The sequence below is a fragment of the Bombina bombina genome, chromosome 5 (genome assembly GCF_027579735.1).
Source record: "Bombina bombina isolate aBomBom1 chromosome 5, aBomBom1.pri, whole genome shotgun sequence".
In the NCBI taxonomy this organism is placed as follows: Eukaryota; Metazoa; Chordata; class Amphibia; order Anura; family Bombinatoridae; genus Bombina; species Bombina bombina.
The window spans coordinates 592978779-593006147 of record NC_069503.1 but is presented as its reverse complement, the minus strand read 5'-3'; the positions used below and the strand labels follow the sequence as shown (position 1 = coordinate 593006147).

The following is a 27369-nucleotide window of genomic DNA, read 5'->3' as shown; positions in this document are numbered from 1 at the left end:
GGTTCTTTGTGGTAGATTAATTCCAGATACCAGTGTATGCTTCTATGGCTTCATCCAACTCTTGGAGTATGTGGGGATTTGGTTCCTCCAATGGTAGTCTTTCAAACTTTGTGTGCGGAGGTGCTCGTCAACCTCTTGGAGTGTGCAGTCTTGGTATATACTTCCTCATCCACAGGTGTACCCAAGAAGACAAAAGGTCATTTATAGTGTAATACTGTTTTTATTATATAACCAAAGATAAAAGCAAGCACACATTAAACTCACATTCGATGCCCTCAAACACTGTGATGTATGTTAACAACAATGAATGTACAAATTGTCCTTATGGAGATGCACCGGGTAGTGTTCTCAATTTGTTACAAGCAATGATTTCAAATAAGCATAAGTCCGGTATGGATATCACAAAGTAATGTTAGAGTAAAAGATAAATAATGTACATAAAGTGCTAAAATCAGGTAGTCAGATACCCTATAACAATACCCTGACGCGTTTCAAAGGATGCAGATTCTCTTTCATTGAGCAGTTTTTGTGAGATAAAGTTGGCACTGAAGTTGTTAGCAATGTAAAGGCACTTTTCAATGCCGATTTTTTTCTGTCTATGGGAACTGTGTGTTCCCAGTAAATATATATGTATAAGATTTTATATATATATTCCGGTGTGTGTATGTATGTGTGTGTGTGTATATATATATATATATATATATATATATATATATATATATATATATAAACACATAAATGTATATGTATAGATTTTTTATATTTGTTGCTCATCCCTGCGCAAATTACCTCCTTTGCTGCACACGTTCTCATGCAGTGTCTGGTGGCATGAGAACGAGGCTCCCATTGAAGCCTATGGAAGCGCGCTCTCGTTCACTTTCCCATTGCACCTCACTTGTAATAACAGTGCACATTTGCGTGCACTGGTATTACTAAGTTCAGCACAAATATCACTTTCACAGAAGCAATATTTTGTGCTCAACTTGTAATCTTGCCCTTAATAATTTCAAACAAATAAAACTGTTATAGGAATTTTGCCAGCTGTAAAACGTAGACATTATTTTTTTTTTTTTTAAGTTTAGCTGTTTAGAAAGAGACTATTTCCTAAAAATATGTGACTAACTTGAAAGAGATGAATGACTTTAGTCTGTAGATTAATTATTAAGGAATACATTAAAATAACAGATAAATATGTTTACAAAGTCAGACATAAGGGACAGATTAAACGTATTAGCTTGAACATATTTCCTTTTGATAAAATATCTTGTAAATATCTTGCATAGAAAATATACTGCAGTAATTTGTTACAGCCAGAGTCTTGGAACAATGTAAAATCAAATAATTCTCTGGTACTTTAATGAGAAAGTTAACATTTTTATTTTATATAAATCTGAATTATTAAAGGGACATGAAACCCAAAATGTTTCTTTGATGATTCAGATAGAAAATACAATTTTATACATTCCAATTTACTTCTATTATCTAATTTGCTTCATTCTTTAGGAATCCTTTGGTGAAGAAATAGCAAGGCACATGGGTGAGCCGATCACACAAGGCATTTATGTGCAGTCAACAATCAGTAGCTACTGAGCCTATTTAGATATGCTTTTCAACAAAGGATATGAAGAGAATTAATCAATTTAGTTAATAGAAGAAAATTGGAAAGTTGCTTAAAATTGATGGCTCTTTCTTAATCATGAAAGAAAAAATGTGGGGTTCTATGTCCCTTCAATTTGCTATTTTAAAATACCTACTTGTAGAATACATGTACAACCTTTAGATACTGGGGACAATGTTAGAGTTGCTGTTCCGTACTCAAAGAGCTGGTGAAGGTTAACAATGTTATTAATCATTAAACAAGATGCACACTTAAAGGGACATTAAAGTAATTTTTATAGGCATCAGAAATTAAAGGGACATTAAACCCCCAAAAATTCCCTCATGTTTCAGATAGAGCATACCATTTTAAACAGCTTTCCTGTTTACTTCCACTATCTAAATTGCCTAGTTCTCTTGGTATCCTGTGTTGAAAAGCATTCATAGATAGGCTCAGAAGATGAGAGCTAGCTTCTGATTGGTGGCTGCACATATATGCCTCTTGTCATTGGTCCAGCTAGCTCTCAGTAGAGCATTGCTGTTCCTTCAACAAAGAATACTAAAAGAAGCAAGCAAAATTGATGATAGAAGTAAACTGGAAAGATGTTTAAAATGTTATGTTTTATCTGAATAATGAAAGAACATTTTTTTATTTCATGTCCCTTTTTAAATAATCTACAGCTCAGCCCAATGACTTATAATACAGGACATCTGTTTTTTGTAAACAGATTAATAATCCTAGACCAGCACTCCATAAAATCAATAGTTTATTATATTAGTTTAAATATAAGCACCTTACACGTTAGAATAAAACTCAAGACAATCACTGTTTTGTGCACAGAAGGTTAAGCTGAAATCACCAAGAGTCCTGACATATCCCCCCCCTTACAGACAATGGATGACCAAATACGTGTATCAAGGAATACATTTCAGAGAACAATGTATACACAATATATGCAAACATTTAAATACCTTCATGGAAGAGAATATATAATTATAAAATATTGCATAATAACTCACACAACTGTAGCAGATTTGGTTATGAAGTAATTCCAGTAATTAATCCGATCATACTGCGAATTTAACTCTTTAAGGGTACTAGGTTAAATTTTAAAATCCAGTATCTTTAAAATTTATGTAGCGTCAGTCTTACTGGTTATTGGCTACCTAACATAAGGCTTAACCATTTGCTGTCCTGTTAGTGCCTGGTGTCTTAGTTATGCACATTAAAGGGACACTAAACCCAAATGTTTTCTTTCATGATTCAGATAGTGCATGCAATTTTAAGCAACTTTCTTATTTACTCCTATTATCAAATTATCTTCGTTCTCTTGCTATCTTTATTTAAAAAGCAGGAATATGATGCATAGGAGCCGGCCCATTTTTGGTTGAGAACCTGGGTTATAGAGAGTTGCTTAAAATTTCATGCTCTATCTGAATCATAAAAGAAAAAAATTGGGTTCAGTGTCCCTTTAATAAACTGTTTAACAAGAGCAGAGTATGGGTTATTATGCCTCATAAAACCTGAATACTTCCTGATTCTAGTACATACTTCCCTAGTGGTGAAACCCATGTATGGTAAAAGCCAAAGATCACAAATGCTTAACTATATCACATAACTAGAATCTTGGCCTTAGAGCATCCATTAATTATATAGGAGGTAACTTCCTTATCTATTTGAAAAAAATAACAGGCTCAGCATCTAGCATAGCCACAGCAACACATATAATAATAATAATAATAATAATAATAATAATTTATTTGTATAGCGCTACAAGCTTCTGTAGGGCTGGAAAAAGAGATAGGGGTATTCAATGAAAACGATTTGTGACAAGATACAAATACATGAGACTAAACAAAACTAGTACAGAAAGAGGAGGGCCCTGCTCCATAGAGCTTACAGTCTACAGACTGAGGGTGCAGGGACGTAAGAATTGGGTGACTTGTCACATTGACTGTAGTTGCAGCAGCGAGGAGAGATTGTAATCAAAGGAGAGATTGTAATCGTCTCTAAATAGGTGGATTTTCAAAGAGTGTCTGAAGCTCTACAAGATTGGAGACAGTTTGAGCGGGGTACAGAGTTCCAGAGGACAGGAGCAGCGCGTGAGAAGTCTCGTGGAGGCGAGAGAGCGATGTAGAGATAATGAGTGGAAAGACATAGGTTAGAGGTTGATCGAAGAGAGCAGCTTGGGGAGTATTTGGAGATGAGACAGGAACTATAGTGAGGCTGTTGAGTGCTTTATAGGTTAGGGTTAATACTTTGAATTGTATTCTAGAGTGTACGGGAGCTAATGTAGAGACTGGCAGAGTGGAGTAACTGATATAGATCGGGGACGTAGGTGGATGAGTTCAGCTGAAGCATTCATGATTTATTGTGGGGAAAGGCAGTGTTTTGGGATGGCCATTTAGATGTTGATTGTAGTAGTCAATGTGTGACAAAATGGGGGAATTTGTATTTTTGTAGTTTCATGACTAAGGAAAGGTTGAATTCTGGAAATATGTAGGCACGCACGTTAGGATTTGGTAACAGCTTGAATATGTATAGTGAATGCGAGTTCAGAGTCAAGTGTGACACCATGATAGCGGACCTGCTGTAAGGTGCTGAGAATAGGGGCTCTAACTGTGAGAGAAATGTCAGGTATAGGATGTCTCAAAGAGGGAGAAATAAGAAGCAGCTCAGTTTTTAGATAGACAGTTTGTAATTAGTTTGAGTAAAGAGGGAGAGAGGAGGTAAGGTAGATTTGGGTATCATCAGCATATAGGTAGTACTGGAATCCAAAGGAGTATATATTTCCAAGGGAGTACATATAGATAGAACGCAAGGGAACCAGGCAGAGCCTTGCACTACTCCTACTGAGAGGGGCAAAGGATATGCTGTTAAAGGGATATGAAACCCAATTTTTTTCTTTCATGATTCAGATAGAGCATGCAATTTTAAGCAACTTTTTTTAATTTACTCCTATTATCAATTTTTCTTTGTTTTCTTAGTTTCTTTATTTGAAAAAGCAGGAATGTAAGCTTAGGAGCCAGCCCATTTTCGGTTCAGGGGCACAAGTTAAATAACCAGCCATTACAAGTGGCTGGTTAGCATGACTGCAAGCTTGCGGTTTCACTTTGTGCTAGAAATCATTAACCAGAGATCAGGGCTCTGATAAACCCTATAATGACCAGACCGTTTTTTAATTTACTTACCGTTAAGGACCAGGGCTGTTTTTACATTTCTGCAGTGTTTGTGTTTAGCTGTAATTTTCCTCTTACTCATTTACTGTACCCACACACATTATATACTGTTTTTCTTGCCATTAAAGGGACTTTTTAAAGATACCATTATTTTCATCATATCATATAATTTACTATATTTTTTTTTTATAAAATATTATGAAAAAAATGAAAAAAAAAAACAACAAATTTTTCTAACTTTGACCCCCAAAATCTGTTGCGCATCTACAACCACCAAAAAAAAAAACATGCTAAATAGTTTCTAAATTTTGTCCTGAGTTTAGAAATACCCAATGTTTACTCCCTTAACCCCTTAAAGGGCTGGGCATTTCAGACAAAAAATTCCCCAAAAGACCAGAGTATTTTTAGCATTTTTTCTATCACTTCATTTAAAAAGAAATAGAGCCTTTTTATATTTACCTATCAAAACTATATATTTTTATATTAGTAGACAACTTAAAGTATTGATCTAGGCCCATTGTGGTATATTTCATTCCAGCATTTCACCGCCAAATGCGATCAAATAAAAAAAATCATTAACTTTTTCACAAACTTTAGGTTTCTCATTGAAATTATTTACAAACAGCTTGTGCAATCATGGCACACATTGTTATAAATCCTTCTCTGGGATCCCCTTTGTTCAGAAATAGCAGACTTATATGGCTTTGGCATTGTTTTTTGGTAATTAGAAGGACGCTAATTGCAGCTGCGCACCACACTTGTATTATGGCCAGCAGTGAAGGCATTAATTAGGTAGCTTGTAAGGTTAATTTTAGCTTTAGTGTATAGATTACCCTCCCACCTGACATATCCCACCCCCTGATCCCTCCGTGATCCCTCTCAAACAGCTGTCTTCCCTTCCCTGTCCCCCCCAATGGTCCCCCCCATCTTAAGTACTGGCAGAAAGTCTGCTAGCAGGAAAATACGTTGTTTTTTTTGGGGGGGGGGTTGTTTTCTTTTTATATAATTTTTAAAAATATATATTTTCAGCAGTGTAGGATCTCCCTCTACCTATTAGCCGCCATCTTAGGTACGGGCAACTGTCTGCCAGTACTCATTTTGCTATAATTTTTTTCTGTTGTGTAGCTGCCCACCCTAATTTACCCCTCCATCTCTCAGATCGCTTTCCCACTCCTTTCCATCATAGGAGCCCCCCTCTCCCTCATCCCCCCTCACTGCCACTCTGTTTTTTCTGTAGCGTAGCAGTCCCACCTGCTCCCGCCCCCCCTCCTGTGATGGGCCGTTTACTCACCTCCCTCCTAACCCTCCCACGCCACCAACGATCAGCACCATCCCTGGCTGATGCAGAGAGGGTCACAGAGTGGCCCTCTCTGCATCAGTTTCTGACTGGCAGGTATTGCACGATGCCTCAATATAGAGGTATTGCTGCAATACCCTTAGAGCGACTGGAAGTGATCGCTTCCAATGCTCCTTTTCACTGAGGATGTGCTAGGTACGTCCACCATTGTTAAGGGCCATTTTTTTGTAGGCCATACCTAGCACGTCCTCGGTCGTTAAAGGGATAATGAAAAAAGTTGCCCCAATTGCCCCCAAAATAAAGAGGACAACAGAGTGTCTTAAATAAACATATGAAAATCTTTAAGGGGTTAAAGTAAGGGGATGTGGGGTGTTCGAAAAAAAACTAAACGGCACTAAAAGTGCCTTTACATGGAGGTCAATGGGGGACTGTGTTTTCACTATAAATATATATGTATATGCTTATATGCATATTTATTTATGTGTTAATATGTGTATATACACATATAAACACACACACACACACATCCATATATATTTATTTATTGCTGTGCGATTTGCCCCCTGCGCTACACTAGGTGGTTTGCCGTGTCTATTGGCATGAGAGCGAGACTCCCATTGAAGCCTATGGAAGTGCACTATCGTGAGTGCAGAGCTTACGGGCGTTGGGCATTGTGCCGCACTTGTAATACCAGCGCACATTTCCGTGCACTGGTATTACTGAGTGCAGCGCAAATATATTGCGCTCCACTCGTAATCTTGCCCAAAATGTGTATGAAAGTAAATTTAAGAGTAAAAATGTGTTATTAACTTCATAGATTAAGGCCTCTCACTAAACCAATGCATAGAAAATGGCAAACTTTTTGTTTACAAAAGTGTGAAAATAGATAACTTGCCAACAGTCCTGAAAATTGCAGGACTATAAGGAATAAATGGACATTTCTGATTTTGAAAAACTTCTCATTTAAATGTATACATTTTGGCAGAGATCCCTGTGCATTATAACACAAAAGCTGCATTTTGAATTGTGAAAGCCCTCTACTATTAAAATACCATTATGTACCAAACATTTCCACACTAAAGATGGCTGTCGAGTGTTTATCAAACATGTACCAAACAGTTACCAGCTTTTCCGTTATGATTCTTAAAAGTGGTAGAAAAGTACAATTGACAGGTCTTACCCAAAGGTATTTTTTCATCCAACATCCCATTACAACAATGTCCCCCAAAATGTCTCCTGTTTTTTGGGCATACTAATGTCGGGAAATATGTAATAATATTTTGTAGAATAGATGGATATAGAAGGCTCCATTTCTTTCATGTAATTGGCAAGAGTCCATGAGCTAGTGACGTATGGGATATACAATCCTACCAGGAGGGGCAAAGCTTACCAAACCTCAAAATGCCTATAAATACACCCCCACCACACCCACAATTCAGTTTTACAAACTTTGCCTCCTATGGAGGTGGTGAAGTAAGTTTGTGCTAGATTTCTACATTGATATGCGCTTCTCAGCTTTTTTTTAAGCCCGGTTCCTCTCAGAGTGCAGTGAATGACAGAGGGATGTGAAGGGAGTATTAACTATTGAATACAATGGTCATCCTAACGGGGATCTATTTCATAGGTTCTCTGTTATCGGTCGTAGAGATTCATCTCCTACCTCCCTTTTCAGATCAACGATATACTGTTATATACCATTACCTCTGCTGTATGTTTCCTTTTTTTAAGACACTCTCAGCTATGGTTTGGCACTTTATATGTAAAGTTCTAAATATATGTTTGTACTTATATTTGCCATGATTCAGGTTATCAGTATATTTCATTTTTGCAGACTGTCAGTTTCATTTCTGGGAAATGCATATATATATATATATATATATATATATAAAAAAAAATTCTTACCTGAAATTTTCAAAATTGACTCTCTTTTCTAAATTGCGGGCTGTTAGGCTTGTGGGAGCGCAAAATGCTATAATTTATTGCGTCATTCTTGGCGCGAGTCTTTTTTGGCGCGAGAATTACATTTGTAGACGTAATTTCGTCATTTCCGGCGTCTTAGTTGGTGCCGAGAGTTTTCACGTGGTTGCGTCATCTATGACGCTCGTGTTCGTTGCAGATGTTTTTGGCACCAAAAAATATTTTGTCAGTTGTGGGCGTCATACTTGGCGCCAAACTTTTGAAATTATTTAAGACTTTGGTTCTTTTTGCTTCTGGTTTCCAGAGGCTTATTTTGTTTGCATTTCTTTCCCATTCCTGAAACTGTCATACAAGGAAATTGATAATTTTGCTTTATATGTTATTTTTTCTCTTACATATTGCAAGATGTCTCAATCTGACCCTGTCCCAGAATCTACTACTGGAATCCTGCTGCCTGATGTCGGTTCTACCAAAGCTAAGTGCATTTGTTGTAAACTTGTGGTAACTGTTCCTCCGGCTGTAGTTTGTGATAGTTGTCATGACAAACTTTTACATGCAGACAATATTTCCATTAGTAGTAATCCATTACCTGTTGCTGTTCCTTCAACATATAATGCTCAGGATATTCCTGTTAATGTGAGAGAATTTGTTTCTAATTCCATTCAGAAGGCTTTGTCTGTCATACCGCCTTCTAATAAACATAAAAGGTCTTTTTAAACTTCTCATAAGATTGATGAATTTTTAAATGACCGACAACATTCTGATTTATCTATCTCTGATGAGGATCTGTCTGGTTCAGAAGATTCTGCCTCAGATATTGACACTGACAAATCTTCATACTTATTTAAAATGGAGTATATTCATTCCTTATTAAAAGAAGTGTTGATTGAATTAGATATGGAAGAGACTAGTCCTCTTTATATTAAAACTAGTAAACATTTAAATTCGGTTTTTAAACATCATGTAGTTATTCCTGAGGTTTTTCCAGTTCCTGATGCTATGTCAGATGTGATTTCTATGGAATGGAATAGACTGGGTACTTCTTTTACTCCTTCTTCAAGGTTTAAGAAACTGTATCCTTTGCCGTCTGATAGATTGGAGTTTTGGGAAAAGATCCCTAAAGTTGATGGGGCCATCTCTACTCTTGCTAAACGTACTACTATTCCTACGGCAGATAGTACTTTTTTTAAAGATCCTTTAGATAGGAAACTTGAATCTTATCTAAGGAACGCTTATTTATGTTCAGGTCATCTTCTTAGGCCTGCTATTTCTTTGTCTGATGTTGCAGCTGCTTCAACTTTTTGGTTGGAAACCTTAGCGCAACAAGTACCAAATCATAATGTGTATAGCATTGTTAAGTTAATTCAACATGCTAATAATTTCATTTGTGATGCCATTTTTGATAGCATTAGAATTGATGTCAGATATGTCTTTAGCTATATTAGCTAGAAGAGCTTTATCGCTTAAATCTTTGAATGCTGATATGACTTCTAAATCAACGTTGCTATCTCTCTCTTTCCAAGGTAATAAATTATTTGGTTCTCAGTTGGATTCAATTATTTCAACTGTCACTGGGGGGAAGGGAGCTTTTTTGCCTCAGGATAAAAAATCTAAAGGTAAATTTAAGGCTGCTAACCGTTTTCGTTCCTTTCGACAAAATAAGGAACAGAAACTTGATCCTTCCCCTAAGGGAACAGTTTCCAATTGGAAGCCTTCTTCAGTCTGGAATAAATCCAAGCCATTTAAAAGCTCTAAATCAGCCCCCAAATCCGCATGAAGGTGCGGCCCTCATTCCAGCTCAGCTGGTAGGGGGCAGACTAATATTTTTCAAGGATGTTTGGATCAATTCAATCCAAAATCATTGGATTCAGAACATTGTTTCTCAAGGGTACAGAATAGGTTTCAAAATAAGACCGCCTGTGAGAAGTTTCTTTCTCTCACGCATTCCAGTGAACCCAGAAAAGGCTCAGGCTTTCCTGAAGTGTGTTTCAGACCTGGAGGTATCTGGGGTAATTGTGCCAGTTCCTTTTCAGGAACGGGGTCTGGGGTTTTATTCAAATCTATTCATTGTCCCAAAGAAACAGAATTCTTTCAGACCAGTTCTGGATCTAAAAAAATTGAATCGTTATGTAAGAATACCAACATTCAAAATGGTGACTATAAGGACTATTATGCCTTTTGTTCAGCAAGGGCATTATATGTCCACAGTAGACTTACAGGATGCATATCTTCATATTCCGATTCATCCAGATCACTATCAGTTCCTGATATTCTCTTTTCTAGACAAGCATTACCAATTTGTTGATCTTCCTTTTGGCCTAGCGACAGCTCCAAGGATCTTTTCAAAGGTTCTCGGTGCCCTACTCTCTGTAATCAGAGAGCGGGGTTTTGCTGTGTTTCCTTATTTGGACGATATCTTGGTACTTGCTCAGTCTTTACGTTCTGCAGAATCTCACACGAATCAACTAGTGTTGTTTCTTCAAAAACATGGTTGGAGGATCAATTTACCAAAACGTTCTTTGATTCCTCAGACAAGGGTAACCTTTTTAGGTTTCCAAATAGATTCAGTATCCATGACTTTGTCTCTAACAGACAAGAGACGTCTGAAATTGGTTGCAGCTTGTCGGAACCTTCAGTTTCAATCTTTCCCTTCAGTAGCTATGTGCATGGAGGTTTTAGGTCTCATGACTGCTGCATCGGATGCGATCCCCTTTGCTCATTTTCACATGAGACCTCTTCAGCTTTGTATGTTGATTCAATGGTGCAGGGATTATACAAAGATATCACAATTAATATCCTTAAATCCCAATGTTCGACTATCTCTGACTTGGTGGTTAGATCACCATCGTTTAGTTCAAGGGGCCTCTTTTGTTCGTCCAACCTGGACTGTGATCACAACAGATGCGAGTCTTTCAGGTTGGGGAGCTGTCTGGGGATCTCTGACAGCGCAGGGGGGTTGGAAATCTCAAGAGGCGAGATTACCAATCAATATTTTGGAACGCCGTGCGATTCTCAGAGCTCTTCAGTTTTGGCCTCTTCTGAAGAGAGAACCGTTTATTTGTTTTCAGACAGACAATGTCACAACCGTGGCATATGTCAATCATTAGGGTGGGACTCACAGTCCTCAAACTATGAAAGAACTATCTTGGATACTTGCTTGGACGGAATCCAGCTCCTGTCTAATTTCTGCAGTCCATATCCCAGGTATAGACAATTGGGAAGCGGATTATCTCAGTCGCCAGACTTTACATCCGGGAGAGTGGTCTCTCCACCCAGATGTGTTTTTTCAGATTGTTCAGATGTGGGGGCTTCCAGAAATAGATCTGATGGCTTCTCATCTAAACAGGAAACTTCCCAGGTATCTGTCCAGGTCCAGGGATCCTCAGGCGGAAGCAGTGGATGCGCTGACACTTCCTTGGAGTTATAAACCTGCTTATATCTTTCCGCCTCTAGTTCTTCTTCCAAGAGTGATTCTAAAATCATAATGGAGTGTTCGTTTGTACTGCTGGTGACTCCAGCATGGCCACACAGGTTTTGGTATGCGGATCTTGTTCGGATGTCCAGTTGCCAATCTTGGCCACTTCTGTTAAGGCCAGACCTTCTATCTCAAGGCCAGTGTTTCCATCAGGATCTCAAATCATTAAATTTGAAAGTATGGAGATTGAACGCTTAGTGCTTAGTCATATAGGTTTCTCTGACTCAGTAATTAATACTATGTTGCAGGCTCGTAAATCTGTGTCTAGAAAGATTTTTTATCGAGTTTGGAAGACTTACATTTCATGGTGTTCTTCTCATAAATTCTCTTGGCATTGTTTTAGAATTCCTAGAATTTTACAGTTTCTTCAGGATGGTTTAGATAAGGGTTTGTCTGCAAGTTCCTTGAAAGGACAAATCTCTGCTCTTTCTGTTATGTTTCACAGAAAAATTGCTAATCTTCCTGATATTCATTGTTTTGTTCAGGCTTTGGTTCGTATCAAGCCTGTTATTAAATGAATCTCTCCTCCTTGGAGTCTTAATTTGGTTTTGAAGGCTTTACAGGCTCCTCCGTTTGAGTCTATGCATTCTCTGGACATTAAATTACTTTCTTGGAAAGTATTGTTCCTTTTGGCCATCTCTTCTGCTAGAAGAGTTTCTGAATTATCTGCTCTTTCTTGTGAGTCTCCTTTTCTGTTTTTTCATCAGGATAAGGTGGTTTTGCGGACTTCTTTTACATTTTTACCTAAAGTTGTAAATTCCAACAATATTAGTAGAGAAATTGTTGAAATTGTATCCTAATCCTAAGAATTCTCTGTAGAGATCTTTACATTCTTTGGATGTGGTAAGAGCTTTGAAATATTATGTTGAAGCTACTAAAGATTTCAGAAAGACTTTGTCTATTTGTTATCTTTTCTGGTTCTAGGAAAGGTCAGAAGGCTTCTGCTATTTATTTGGCATCTTGGTTAAAGCTTTTGATTCATCATGCCTATTTGGAGTCTGGTAATTCCCCGCCTCACAGGATTACGGCTCATTCTACTAGGTCAGTTTCCACTTCCTGGGCTTTTAAGAATGAAGCTTCTGTTGATCAGATTTGCAAAGCAGCAACTTGGTCTTCTTTGCATACTTTTACGAAATTCTACCATTTTGATGTTTTCTCTTCTTCTGAAGCAGTTTTTGGTAGAAAAGTACTTCAGGCAGCTGTTTCAGTTTGATTCTTCTGCTTATAATTTCATTTTTTTTTCATTATAAAGATTAAAACTTTTGAATTGGGTTGTGGATTAACTTTACAGTGGAATTGGCTGTCTTTATTTTTATCCCTCCCTCTCTAGTGACTCTTGCGTGAAGTTCCACATCTTGGGTATTTGCTATCCCATACGTCACTAGCTCATGGACTCTTGCCAATTACATGAAAGAAAACATAATTTATGTAAGAATTTACCTGATAAATGAATTTCTTTCATATTGGCAAGAGTCCATGAGACCCACCCTTTTTATGGTGGTTATGATTTTTTTATATAAAGCACAATTATTCCAATTCCTTGTTGATGCTTTCACTCCTTTCTTATCACCCCACTTCTTGGCTATTCGTTAAACTGAATTGTGGGTGTGGTGGGGGGGGTGTATTTATAGGCATTTTGAGGTTTGGGAAACTTTGCCCCTCCTGGTAGAATTGTATATCCCATACGTCACTAACTCATGGACTCTTGCCAATATGAAAGAAATGAATTTATCAGGTAAATTCTTACATACATTATGTTGTTTATATCCTCATCTTAAAATAATTGAAAAGTAATAATTAAATTTCATGATTCAGATAGAGCATGGCATTTTAAACAACTTTCCAATTTTTTTCTATTAGCTGATTTGTTTTGTTCCCTTGGTATAATTTGTTGAAGAGTAGGCTTAAGAGCAGACATTCATTACTGAGAGGTAGGTGAATATACTGTATCTGGTGAGCCAATGAGAGTAATCATATATGTGCAGCCACCAATTACCAGCTTTCTCCCAGTACTGCATTCCTAGATAGTTTTTTCAACAAAGGAAACCAGGAAAATTAAGCAAATTTTGATAACGGAATATAGCAAAATGTTAAAAAAAAATTACAACATAAACCTTTAATTTGGCTTTACTGTCCATTTAACTGTTTCTATAGCATGTTATAGGTTAGATATCTAAACTGAATGACTAATTTCTGTTTTCACTAAAAAGTAATAATAATAATGCATTGTTTTTTCTTTGAATCTTCCAAAATTACGCACAGATAAACCAGTCAGTTAAAATGTGTTTATTTTATTCATAGGAAACGAGAAGTATGGACTTATCATTCTAAATCAACCACTGAATCCAATACGGTTAAAACATCTGTGGCACAAGTGTAAGTACTTCTATTCACTTACATTTTATTGTTTTTTCTTTTGTTATTGTTTATTTAAAGGGACAGTCAACACCATAATTTCTGTTGTTTTAAAAGATAGATAATCCCTTAATTACCAATTCCCCAGTTTTGCATAACCAACACAGTTATAATTATACACGTTTTACCTCTGTAATTACCTTGTATCTAAGCCTCAGCAGACTGCCCCCTTATTTCAGTTCTTTTGACAGACTTGCATTTTAGCCAATCAGAGCTTTCTCCATGGTAAATTCACGTGCATGAGCTCAATGTTATCTATATGAAACACGTGAACTAATGCCCTCTAGTGGTGAAAAACTATCAAAATGCATTTAGATTAGAGGCGGCCTTCAAAGTCTAAGAAATTAGCATATGAACCTCCTAGGTTTAGCTTTCAACTAAGAATACTAAGAGAACAAAGCAAAATTGGTGATAAAAGTAAATTGAAAAGTTGTTTAAAATTACACGCCCTATTTGAAACATGAAAGTTTTTTTTTGGACTTGACTGTCCCTTTAAAGACGCATATATATGGATAAGAACAGCGAAAAAACAAAGTTTTTTGACTTTGCTTCCAGATTTCACATTTTCTGACATGATTCATTTTGACCACTGCTTACCAGCAGTGTGACGTATTTGCCCCACACCAGAGGCAGGAAGTGGAAGAAATTCAACAAACATTGAAGTGTTGTTGCAAAATACTGGTGTTAGCATGGTCAAGTGCAAAAGTTTAGTTGTCAGATTTATTTTGTCCAACAGAAGTGTTCTTGTTATTTCAGTATTATTAAAAATACATGAACATACTAGATTCAACAAAACAATTACTTGTAATTATTGCAATTCTGATACAAATATTGTGCCTGTAAATTAATGTTAACACATCTGCTTTTTTAATTATTGGTTTGTTTTACTGTATATTATGTATAGAAGTATCACTAACAACTCTGAAAAAGACTAGTATTAATAACAATGGGTTGTCTAGCAACTATTTTGCTTGGCCACTTAATAACATTTGTTCCCCATAATTTGCATTGCACGAGCAAACGCTTGTGTAATTAGCCCCCTACACTTGTGCAATCAATTGCATGAGAGCAGGGCTTGTTAACCCCTTGAGCCAATTGGACTTAGGTACTACATTACACTGCACTCTGCCCAGTGTACCTACGTCCAACACTGTGGCACATGCTGCGGTTCCCGCTGTCAGATTAGACCATGGATATCAAAATAAATTCAGCAAAGCTCGAAGAAAGAGTACTTTTATAAGCACTCATTACATCTTTCTTTGTTTGACAAATTAAAACTTAACCGTTATTAAAACATTAAATAAAAAATAGTGAAGCTTAAAATCACAAATATAATCTCCTATGAATAAGGACCAATAATTTTAATGTATCAGATGGTCAATATTGATAGATAGAGTTTAAATATACCTAAGAATAATAGTAGTAAAGTCATAAGCCTATATAAACTTTCTATTGACTTAAATTATTTGTAGTCATTAGGATTCTTGTGATCAATTCTATTAGATTAAATAAATTCCCCCTTAAATATCCCTCATTCAGAAGTGGTTGAATAGAGTTACATTAAAAAATAAAAAAGAGAAGTAGTAACGCCACTGACACATTTTGCTGTCGTGGATTTTTCAAAGGGTGATCTGCCAATCTCCATGCAAGATTTATATACTTTATGTTCGGCAATAATTGGCCATTTTAGCTATCACTCAAAATTGGAGATATTTGGTTGGTCAGTGTTGATGTTCATCACGCTTGCCGTCATCTGATTGGACAATTATCAAGTAAAGCATATTATTATTATGCAATATTTCTTATTGTACTGATTATCTCCTTATTTTCTTTTTTATTACCAAATATCATACAGTACATATCTATAAGTATTGAAATATTAAGATTGACAACATGATTATATACATACAGTATGTCCAAATTCACTGTGACTGGATTGGCTAATTAACCTTTTCAATAAAATTTTGCAGTCACCTAATTGTTTCATTGTAGAGTTTATCGTAGCTGTGAAAAGCTCTCTTTTTCTCTTATTCAACCTTAGTTTTGACTATTATGATGAAAATATATATGTAAGTTGTATGCATAGATAGTAATATACATCCAAACTTGTCTGTATTGTTCATCAGATAGGTTGGTTATCAAGCTGTTTCTCTTAGTTGATTGGTCAGTTATCCTGTCAGTCTGTGTATCGGTCATTAATTGAACCTTCAAATTGTAATAACCTTTTATTTATATAATATTATATATACTCGGTACTGATAACCCTTTAATTTATTGTGCAATTGTGTGCTATTCATGGAGACAGTGAATGTTGCCCTTTATTTAAGTGAGCATAAAGGAAACATTCTAAGGTAAAGGGACAGTAAATGGAAAAAATAATGTTACATTATTCTGCAAATTATCTTAGCGACAGCTTTAAAAATCAAAAGATTTGAGAGATTTTAGCCCCCAATGTTAAACTTACCTTGTTTCCTCTCCAGGCTCTTCTTTCAAAAGCGTTTCGCGGGCACATTGTCTAATCACCACACCAGAGTGGGTGCGCACTATATATTTAGTTCAATAGCGCGATCAGGTGCACCCGCAAACCGCTTTTGTAAAGAAGACCTGATCAGAAGAGCCTGGAGAGGAAACAAGGTAAGTGTAAATTTGGGGGACTAAAATCTCTTAAATCTTTTGATTTCTCCAACATAGGTGTGTCCGGTCCACGGCGTCATCCTTACTTGTGGGATATTCTCTTCCCCAACAGGAAATGGCAAAGAGCCCAGCAAAGCTGGTCACATGATCCCTCCTAGGCTCCGCCTACCCTAGTCATTCTCTTTGCCGTTGTACAGGCAACATCTCCACGGAGATGGCTTAGAGTTTTTTAGTGTTTAACTGTAGTTTTTTATTATTCAATCAAGAGTTTGTTATTTTAAAATAGTGCTGGTATGTACTATTTACTCTGAAACAGAAAAGAGATGAAGATTTCTGTTTGTATGAGGAAAATGATTTTAGCAACCGTTACTAAAATCCATGGCTGTTCCACACAGGACTGTTGAGAGGAATTAACTTCAGTTGGGGAAACAGTGAGCAGTCTTTTGCTGCTTGAGGTATGACACATTCTAACAAGACGATGTAATGCTGGAAGCTGTCATTTTCCCTATGGGATCCGGTAAGCCATTTTTATTCAAGTAAATAAGGGCTTCACAAGGGCTTATTAAGACTGTAGACATTTTCTGGGCTAAATCGATTCATATATTACACATATTTAGCCTTGAGGAATCATTTAATCTGGGTATTTTTGTTAAATAATATCGGCAGGCACTGTTTTAGACACCTTATTCTCTAGGGGCTTTCCCTAATCATAGGCAGAGCCTCATTTTCGCGCCGGTATTGCGCACTTGTTTTTGAGAAGCATGACATGCAGTCTCATGTGTGAGGAGCTCTGATACATAGAAAAGACTTTCTGAAGGCGTCATTTGGTATCGTATTCCCCTTTGGGCTTGGTTGGGTCTCAGCAAAGCAGATACCAGGGACTGTAAAGGGGTTAAAGTTAAAAACGGCTCCGGTTCCGTTATTTTAAGGGTTAAAGCTTCCAAATTTGGTGTGCAATACTTTTAAGGCTTTAAGACACTGTGGTGAAATTTTGGTGAATTTTGAACAATTCCTTCATACTTTTTCGCAATTGCAGTAATAAAGTGTGTTCAGTTTAAAATTTAAAGTGACAGTAACGGTTTTATTTTAAAACGTTTTTTGTACTTTGTTATCAAGTTTATGCCTGTTTAACATGTCTGAACTACCAGATAGACTGTGTTCTGAATGTGGGGAAGCCAAGGTTCCTTCTCATTTAAATAAATGTGATTTATGTGACACTGAAAATGATGCCCAAGATGATTCCTCAAGTGAGGGGAGTAAGCATGGTACTGCATCATTCCCTCCTTCGTCTACACGAGTCTTGCCCACTCAGGAGGCCCCTAGTACATCTAGCGCGCCAATACTCCTTACTATGCAACAATTAACGGCTGTAATGGATAATTCTATCAAAAACATTTTAGCCAAAATGCCCACTTATCAGCGTAAGCGCGACTGCTCTGTTTTAGATACTGAAGAGCATGAGGACGCTGATGATAATGGTTCTGAAATGCCCCTACACCAGTCTGAGGGGGCCAGGGAGGTTTTGTCTGAGGGAGAAATTTCAGATTCAGGGAAAATTTCTCAACAAGCTGAACCCGATGTGATTACATTTAAATTTAAGTTGGAACATCTCCGCGCTCTGCTTAAGGAGGTATTATCCACTCTGGATGATTGTGAGAATTTGATCATCCCAGAGAAACTATGTAAAATGGACAAGTTCCTAGAGGTCCCGGGGCTCCCAGAAGCTTTTCCTATACCCAAGCGGGTGGCGGACATTGTAAATAAAGAATGGGAAAGGCCCGTTATTCCTTCGTCCCTCCCCCCATATTTAAAAAATTGTTTCCTATGGTCGACCCTAGAAAGGACTTATGGCAGACTGTCCCCAAGGTCGAGGGAGCGGTTTCTACTTTAAACAAACGCACCACTATACCCATAGAAGATAGTTGTGCTTTCAAAGATCCTATGGATAAAAAATTAGAAGGTTTGCTTAAAAAGATGTTTGTTCAGCAAGGTTACCTTCTTCAGCCAATTTCATGCATTGTCCCTGTCACTACAGCCGCGTGTTTCTGGTTCGATGAGCTAGTAAAGGCGATCGATAGTGATTCTCCTCCTTATGAGGAGATTATGGACAGAATCCGTGCTCTCAAATTGGCTAATTCTTTCACCCTAGACGCCACTTTGCAATTGGCTAGGTTAGCGGCGAAGAATTCTGGGTTTGCTATTGTGGCGCGTAGAGCGCTTTGGTTGAAATCTTGGTCAGCGGATGCGTCTTCCAAGAACAAACTCCTTAACATTCCTTTCAAGGGGAAAACGCTGTTTGGCCCTGACTTGAAAGAGATTATCTCTGATATCACTGGGGGTAAGGGCCACGCCCTTCCTCAGGATAGGTCTTTCAAGGCCAAAAATAAACCTAATTTTCGTCCCTTTCGTAGAAACGGACCAGCCCCAAGTGCTACGTCCTCTAAGCAAGAGGGTAATACTTCTCAAGCCAAGCCAGCCTGGAGACCAATGCAAGGCTGGAACAAGGGAAAGCAGGCCAAGAAACCTGCCACTGCTACCAAGACAGCATGAAATGTTGGCCCCCGATCCGGGACCGGATCTGGTGGGGGGCAGACTCTCTCTCTTCGCTCAGGCTTGGGCAAGAGATGTTCTGGATCCTTGGGCACTAGAAATAGTCTCCCAAGGTTATCTTCTGGAATTCAAGGGGCTTCCCCCAAGGGGGAGGTTCCACAGGTCTCAATTGTCTTCAGACCACATAAAGAGACAGGCATTCTTACATTGTGTAGAAGACCTGTTGAAAATGGGAGTGATTCATCCTGTTCCATTAGGAGAACAAGGGATGGGGTTCTACTCCAATCTGTTCATAGTTCCCAAAAAAGAGGGAACGTTCAGACCAATCTTAGATCTCAAGATCTTAAACAAGTTTCTCACGGTTCCATCGTTCAAAATGGAAACCATTCGAACAATTCTTCCTTCCATCCAGGAAGGTCAATTCATGACCACGGTGGATTTAAAGGATGCGTATCTACATATTCCTATCCACAAGGAACATCATCGGTTCCTAAGGTTCGCATTCCTGGACAAGCATTACCAGTTCGTGGCGCTTCCTTTCGGATTAGCCACTGCTCCAAGGATTTTCACAAAGGTACTAGGGTCCCTTCTAGCGGTGCTAAGACCAAGGGGCATTGCAGTAGTACCTTACTTGGACGACATTCTGATTCAAACGTCGTCCCTTCCTCAAGCAAAGGCTCACACGGACATAGTCCTGGCCTTTCTCAGATCTCACGGATGGAAAGTGAACGTGGAAAAGAGTTCTCTATCTCCGTCGACAAGGGTTCCCTTCTTGGGAACAATAATAGACTCCTTAGAAATGAGGATTTTTCTGACAGAGGCCAGAAAAACAAAACTTCTAAACTCTTGTCAAACACTTCATTCCGTTCCTCTTCCTTCCATAGCGCAGTGCATGGAAGTAATAGGTTTGATGGTAGTGGCAATGGACATAGTTCCTTTTGCGCGCATTCATCTAAGACCATTACAACTGTGCATGCTCAGTCAGTGGAATGGGGACTATACAGACTTGTCTCCGAAGATACAAGTAAATCAGAGGACCAGAGACTCACTCCGTTGGTGGCTGTCCCTGGACAACCTGTCACAAGGGATGACCTTCCGCAGACCAGAGTGGGTCATTGTCACGACCGACGCCAGTCTGATGGGCTGGGGTGCGGTCTGGGGATCCCTGAAAGCTCAGGGTCTTTGGTCTCGGGAAGAATCTCTTCTACCGATAAATATTCTGGAACTGAGAGCGATATTCAATGCTCTCAAGGCTTGGCCTCAGCTAGCAAAGGCCAAGTTCATACGGTTTCAATCAGACAACATGACGACTGTTGCGTACATCAACCATCAGGGGGGAACAAGGAGTTCCCTGGCGATGGAAGAAGTGACCAAAATCATTCAATGGGCGGAGACTCACTCCTGCCACCTGTCTGCAATCCACATCCCAGGAGTGGAAAATTGGGAAGCGGATTTTCTGAGTCGTCAGACATTACATCCGGGGGAGTGGGAACTCCATCCGGAAATCTTTGCCCAAATTACTCAACTGTGGGGCATTCCAGACATGGATCTGATGGCCTCTCGGCAGAACTTCAAGGTTCCTTGCTACGGGTCCAGATCCAGGGATCCCAAGGCGACTCTAGTAGATGCACTAGTAGCACCTTGGACCTTCAAACTAGCTTATGTATTCCCGCCGTTTCCTCTCATCCCCAGGCTGGTAGCCAGGATCAATCAGGAGAGGGCATCGGTGATCTTGATAGCTCCTGCGTGGCCACGCAGGACTTGGTATGCAGATCTGGTGAATATGTCATCGGCTCCACCATGGAAGCTACCTTTGAGACGAGACCTTCTTGTTCAAGGTCCGTTCGAACATCCGAATCTGGTCTCACTCCAACTGACTGCTTGGAGATTGAACGCTTGATCTTATCAAAACGAGGGTTCTCAGATTCTGTTATTGATACTCTTGTTCAGGCCAGAAAGCCTGTAACTAGAAAAATTTACCACAAAATATGGAAAAAATATATCTGTTGGTGTGAATCTAAAGGATTCCCTTGGGACAAGGTAAAAATTCCTAAGATTCTATCCTTTCTTCAAGAAGGATTGGAGAAAGGATTATCTGCAAGTTCCTTGAAGGGACAGATTTCTGCCTTGTCTGTGTTACTTCACAAAAAGCTGGCAGCTGTGCCAGATGTTCAAGCCTTTGTTCAGGCTCTGGTTAGAATCAAGCCTGTTTACAAACCTTTGACTCCTCCTTGGAGTCTCAACTTAGTTCTTTCAGTTCTTCAGGGGGTTCCGTTTGAACCCTTACATTCCGTTGATATTAAGTTATTATCTTGGAAAGTTTTGTTTTTGGTTGCAATTTCTTCTGCTAGAAGAGTTTCAGAATTATCTGCTCTGCAGTGTTCTCCTCCTTATCTGGTGTTCCATGCAGATAAGGTGGTTTTGCGTACTAAACCTGGTTTTCTTCCGAAAGTTGTTTCTAACAAAAACATTAACCAGGAGATAGTCGTGCCTTCTTTGTGTCCGAAACCAGTTTCGAAGAAGGAACGTTTGTTGCACAATTTGGATGTTGTTCGCGCTCTAAAATTCTATTTAGATGCTACAAAGGATTTTAGACAAACATCTTCCTTGTTTGTTGTTTATTCTGGTAAAAGGAGAGGTCAAAAAGCAACTTCTACCTCTCTCTCTTTTTGGATTAAAAGCATCATCAGATTGGCTTACGAGACTGCCGGACGGCAGCCTCCTGAAAGAATCACAGCTCATTCCACTAGGGCTGTGGCTTCCACATGGGCCTTCAAGAACGAGGCTTCTGTTGATCAGATATGTAGGGCAGCGACTTGGTCTTCACTGCACACTTTTACCAAATTTTACAAGTTTGATACTTTTGCTTCTTCTGAGGCTATTTTTGGGAGAAAGGTTTTGCAAGCCGTGGTGCCTTCCATTTAGGTGACCTGATTTGCTCCCTCCCTTCATCCGTGTCCTAAAGCTTTGGTATTGGTTCCCACAAGTAAGGATGACGCCGTGGACCGGACACACCTATGTTGGAGAAAACAGAATTTATGTTTACCTGATAAATTACTTTCTCCAACGGTGTGTCCGGTCCACGGCCCGCCCTGGTTTTTTAATCAGGTCTGATATTTTATTTTCTTTAACTACAGTCACCACGGTATCATATGGTTTCTCCTATGCAAATATTCCTCCTTAACGTCGGTCGAATGACTGGGGTAGGCGGAGCCTAGGAGGGATCATGTGACCAGCTTTGCTGGGCTCTTTGCCATTTCCTGTTGGGGAAGAGAATATCCCACAAGTAAGGATGACGCCGTGGACCGGACACACCGTTGGAGAAAGTAATTTATCAGGTAAACATAAATTCTGTTTTTTAAAGCGGTTGCTTAGTTTACTTGGTTTACTTTAATAAAGTAACTAAGTTGCAAATTTGTTACATACTAATTGATACATGAAGTGATTGAAAATTGTGAGTGATAATATCTAAATACCTAAATATCATATAACATAAATCTAAATATTATGAAGGTGATGTGAAGCAATATATAAAAAAAATATGTGAGATAAAATTAAAGTGCAATGTATTGAATAAAGTGATATAAGAGGTTGTTATCAAATTAGTAGAATTTACGCTGACAGCTTGGGTTCTAATAATCTGTACATTCCCAGATATTTTAATGGGTATGAAGCTTTTTGTCTTTTTTTTTCAAAAAGTGATTTCGAACCAATCTGTCTCTGTGATTACTGGATCTTCTGTAGCAGACACATACCCTATCCCCCGGGATTTTTCCCAAATCGGGATCAGCTTGGTTCGAAGTCACTTTGAAAAAAAAAAAAGATACAAAGTTTCATACCCAGGAACATATCTATGCAGAACATGTGGAATACATTATGTAAGAATGACGACACGCCCTATGAAGAAAAGATAAGGTGAACATATGAGACACATAAAAAATGCAGAAAGAGATTTACAACAGGGAAAGAAAATCGCCTATGTGGTGAGACATTTTCTGCAAATACATAAAGCTAATACAAAGGATCTCTCATGCTTTGGATTCGAAAAAATCTCCCTAGGAATTAGAGGAGGAGATCTGGAAAATTCTTTGTTACATGCAGAGTACAAATGGATTAATTTATAAAACGGTAAATCCCAAGGGATTAAATGAGAATAATAACTTCTATGCATTTCTTGCTGAGTAGACAATATATTGAATCTTGGTTGCCAAAAACCCACAGGATTGTACAGAGCATTAGAACCCAAGCAGTCAGTGATATTTAGATTAAAATCTACTAATTTAATAACAACCCTTTATATTACTTTATTCAATACATTGCATCATTTTTTTTATATTGTTTCACATCACCTTCATAATATTTAGATTTATGTAATATGATATTTAGGTATTTAGATATAATCACTCACAATTTTCAGTCACACAGAATCACTTCATGTATCATGTATCAATTATTATGTAACAATTTTGCAAGTGAATCGTTCCTTTATTACCTACAGTTATTAACTTACAATGTTTCCCTCATGTTCACTTAAAGGGATACTGAACCCAAAATGTTTCTTTCATGATTCAGATAGAGCATGCAATTTTAAGCAACTTTCTAATTTACTCCTAATTATTTTTATTCGTTTTCTTGCTATCTTTTTTTGAAAAATAAGGTATCTAAGATAAGGAGCCATCCAGTTTTTGGTTTAGAATACTGGACAACACTTGTTTATTGGTGTGTGAATTTATCCACCAAACAGCAACTCAGGTAGTTCACCAAAAATGGGCCGGCTTCTGAACTTGCATTCTTGCTTTTCAAATAAAGATACCAAGAGAATGAGAAAAAAATGATAATAGAAGTAAATTAGAAAGATGCTTAAAATTGCATGTTTTGTCTGAATCGCAAAAGAAATTTTTTTGGGTTCAGTGTCCCTTTAAATAAAAGAAACATTCACTCTCTCCATGAATAGCACACAATTGCACAATAAATTACATGGTTATCAGTATAGAGTATATATAATATAAAGAGAGGTTATTACAATTTGAAGGTTCAATGAGCGATATGCAGACTGACAGGATAACTGACCAATCAAATGTGAGAAACAGCTTAATAACCAACCTATATGATGAACAATACAGACAGTTTTGGATGCATATAACTATCTATGCAAGCAACTTACGAATATATATTTTAATTGTAATTGGCAAAACTAAGGTTTAATAAGAGAAAAAGAGAGATTTTCACAACTATGATAAACTCTGCAATAAATTAGGTGACTGATTTTATTGAAAAGGTTGATTAGCCAATCCAGTCACAGTGAATTCGGACATCTATAATCACGTTAGAAATCTTAATATTTCAATACTTTTAGATATGTACTGTATGATAACAATCAATACAATAGGAAATATTGAATAATTATAATAACATGTTTTACTCAATAATTGTCCAATCAGATGACGGCACGCGTGATTGACATTAACACTGACCAACCAAATCTCCACAATTTTGATTGTTAGCATGATGTATATAAATTTCACGAGGAGCTTGGCAGATCACCCTTTGAAAAAGCCACGATGGTGAAACGTGTCAGTAGCGTTCGTGCTTCTATTTTTAATTTTCAAATGTAACTCTATTTAGCCACTTCTAAATGAGGGTTATTTAAGGGGGAATATATTTAATCTCATAGAATTGATCACAAGAATCCTAATGAATACAAATAATTTAAGTTAATAGAAAGCTTATATAGGCTTATGGCTTTACTACTGCTTTTCTAAAATATATTTAAACTCCATCAAAATTGACCGTCTGATACAATAAACATATTGGTCCTCATTCATAGAGATTACATTTGTGATTTTAAGCTTCTTTTTTTTATTTAATGTTTTAATAAAGGTCAAGTTTTTTTACTCTTTCTTCAGTTTTTTGCTGAGTTTACTTTGATGTCAATTTTAAGTACAAGCACCTAACCCCACAAGCACTTTAATATAAATAAATATATATTATATTTTAATGAGGGAATTGTCAAACTAAAGTAGTGCCATTGGTATGATAGTTCAAGCTTAGACGTGACTTAGGGGCAGAAGGCATCTTTCGTTATATAGTAAGGGAGCGCTGATCGTGCCCATTTACTATATGAGGCCAGATCAACTTTCGATACAGACAGTGACACAAGCAGTGTCACACCATCTATATCGATAATGCGGTGGAGGGGTGGCAGTTAATGGAGATGGGGGGGTGATAGCTTGGTCCCTACACTACAGAAAATAAACAGTAATTTTCAGGGGGGAAATGGGGAGAGTGAGAGGAGTCACTACATTACAGAAAAAATAAAACGTATAAAATGTTGCTGGCAGCAAGACTGTAAGAGATCAGGCGGTGGGAGGTGTCAGATGGGAATGCTAATCCCTACACAGCAGTAAAAATTAACCTTAAAAGCTAACTGATAAACTCCTTCACTGCCTGGAATTTCAAAAGTGTGGTGCGCTGATGCAATTAGCGGCCTTCTAATAGCCAAAAACTGATGACAAATGCCATGCATATCTGCTGTTTCTGAACAAAAGGGACCCCAGAGAAGCTTTTATAACCATTTGTCTTATAACTGCAATAGTTGTGTGTAAATCATTTCAGTGAGAAACCCAAAGTTTGCGAAAAAGTTAACAATTTTTTTTATATGATTGTATTTGGTGGCGAATAGCAAATATACCAAAATGGGCCTACCGCAATACCTTGGCTTGTCTTCTTTAAAAATATGTATAGTTTTCATTGGTAAATTTAAGAAAAGGCTTTTATGTCTCTTTTAACGGATTTAGGCAAATTTTGGTCTGAAATTCCCAGTAGTCCAGGCGTTAAAATCCCCCCCCCCCCCCCTCCGTGGTCAAATGAGTTTGGGGTGATTTTCATCTGCCAACTCTAAGGTGGTTTAGAAAACGGCTGTTTTTACAGGCTAAAGTAAGCAAGTCTGCAACCGATAAGGGCAATTGCCTCATAATAAATAAACCCCTACTGGGATGATGATCAGAACTGCACTGGATAGAATGTGAAAAAACACGCAGATACTCGCAGGAGCTGCCTTCAGGTAATTTCTCACTAAAAAAAGGGGATATCCCTGCAAGCTACAAAATGCCTCCCTTTGGAAGTAATGATACTTGCTGCAAAGGTGAGAACAAACTTAGCAGGAAGCAGGGGGCACACTTTTGCAGCCATTACAAATCAGTTTACTTTGCTTTCAGTGTATATTATCTTACAGTCACCTCTGTTCTTGTATGCATATATTTTTATGAGGGTAAGTTTGAATATTTTCACACAATCTCACCACCTATTAGTTTGTGAGAAAAAAAAAACATGACTGCTGGGGGGGGGGGGGTTAGAGAATATACCAGACATGGCGGAGAAATTTGAGCAATTCCAATGTAACATCCCTGTTCAGCCCACTGGCAGACATGGGGAACTCATTTTACAATACTCTTTTTGTATTTTACATTATAAAACCTTTAATAGTTTTTTTTTTCTGCGTAATTTCGATACTATTTTTTTTTTTTTTTAATCAAAGCTTTTTATGAAGGTATTTAGCAATACAATAATCAAAAAAACACCACCTGATTATCATCTACACATCATGTTAATTGGTTTTTGTAAAAATTAAAAGAAGATTAGATAGAACATATAAGAGTAGCCTCAAAATTAACATAGCACATTACAGGAATATTATTATTATTATCATTTATTTGTATAGTGCCGCCAAATTCCGTAGCGCTGGGAATGACTCTTAATAACCAGGTAGTCAAGCATATACTTAAAGATCGTAATGTGTGTGAACAATTATGAAAAACTACTTTTTAGGTCAGGCCTGACCTACTATAATTCTGGTACATCATACACATGCACTATGCAGGACATGTAATGATACCTTGGGTTTTTATTTTTAGATTATTACTAAGGATGGGTGAATGTGTAAAATTTTGAATTTCGAATGTAGAATGAATGTTATTACCGAAATTCGAATTCTAAATCCGAATGTCGATAAGAACGAATATTCTTAAAAAATTCGAAAATCTAATGTTATTTACAGTTTTCGAATGTCACTTTCGAATTCGAATTTTTATAATTATATCGAATGTCCACATTCGAAATTTCGAATTTAACATTCTAATTAACAAATACTATTCAGAAGTTCAATAGTTCATGTGGTAGGGAGGGAATCTAGTAAATTGATACATAATAGATACAAATATATAATTTCAAATGTTTCCATATAGAATATTGCATAATTCGAATATTACATTTAAAGAAAGCATTAGAAATACTATTACAAACATAT

General features: G+C 37.6%; 1 protein-coding gene across 2 annotated transcripts in view; it reads left to right on the top strand.

Annotated features, from left to right (window-relative positions):
* The window catches only part of TPK1 (thiamin pyrophosphokinase 1), a 1063326-nt gene that overhangs the window by 218114 nt on the left and 817843 nt on the right, over positions 1-27369 (top strand). For both annotated transcript variants that reach the window (XM_053714558.1, XM_053714559.1), the window contains exon 3: positions 13767-13841. In XM_053714558.1, coding sequence (XP_053570533.1) covers positions 13767-13841 — 75 coding nt within the window. The remainder of the gene's footprint in view (positions 1-13766; positions 13842-27369) is intronic.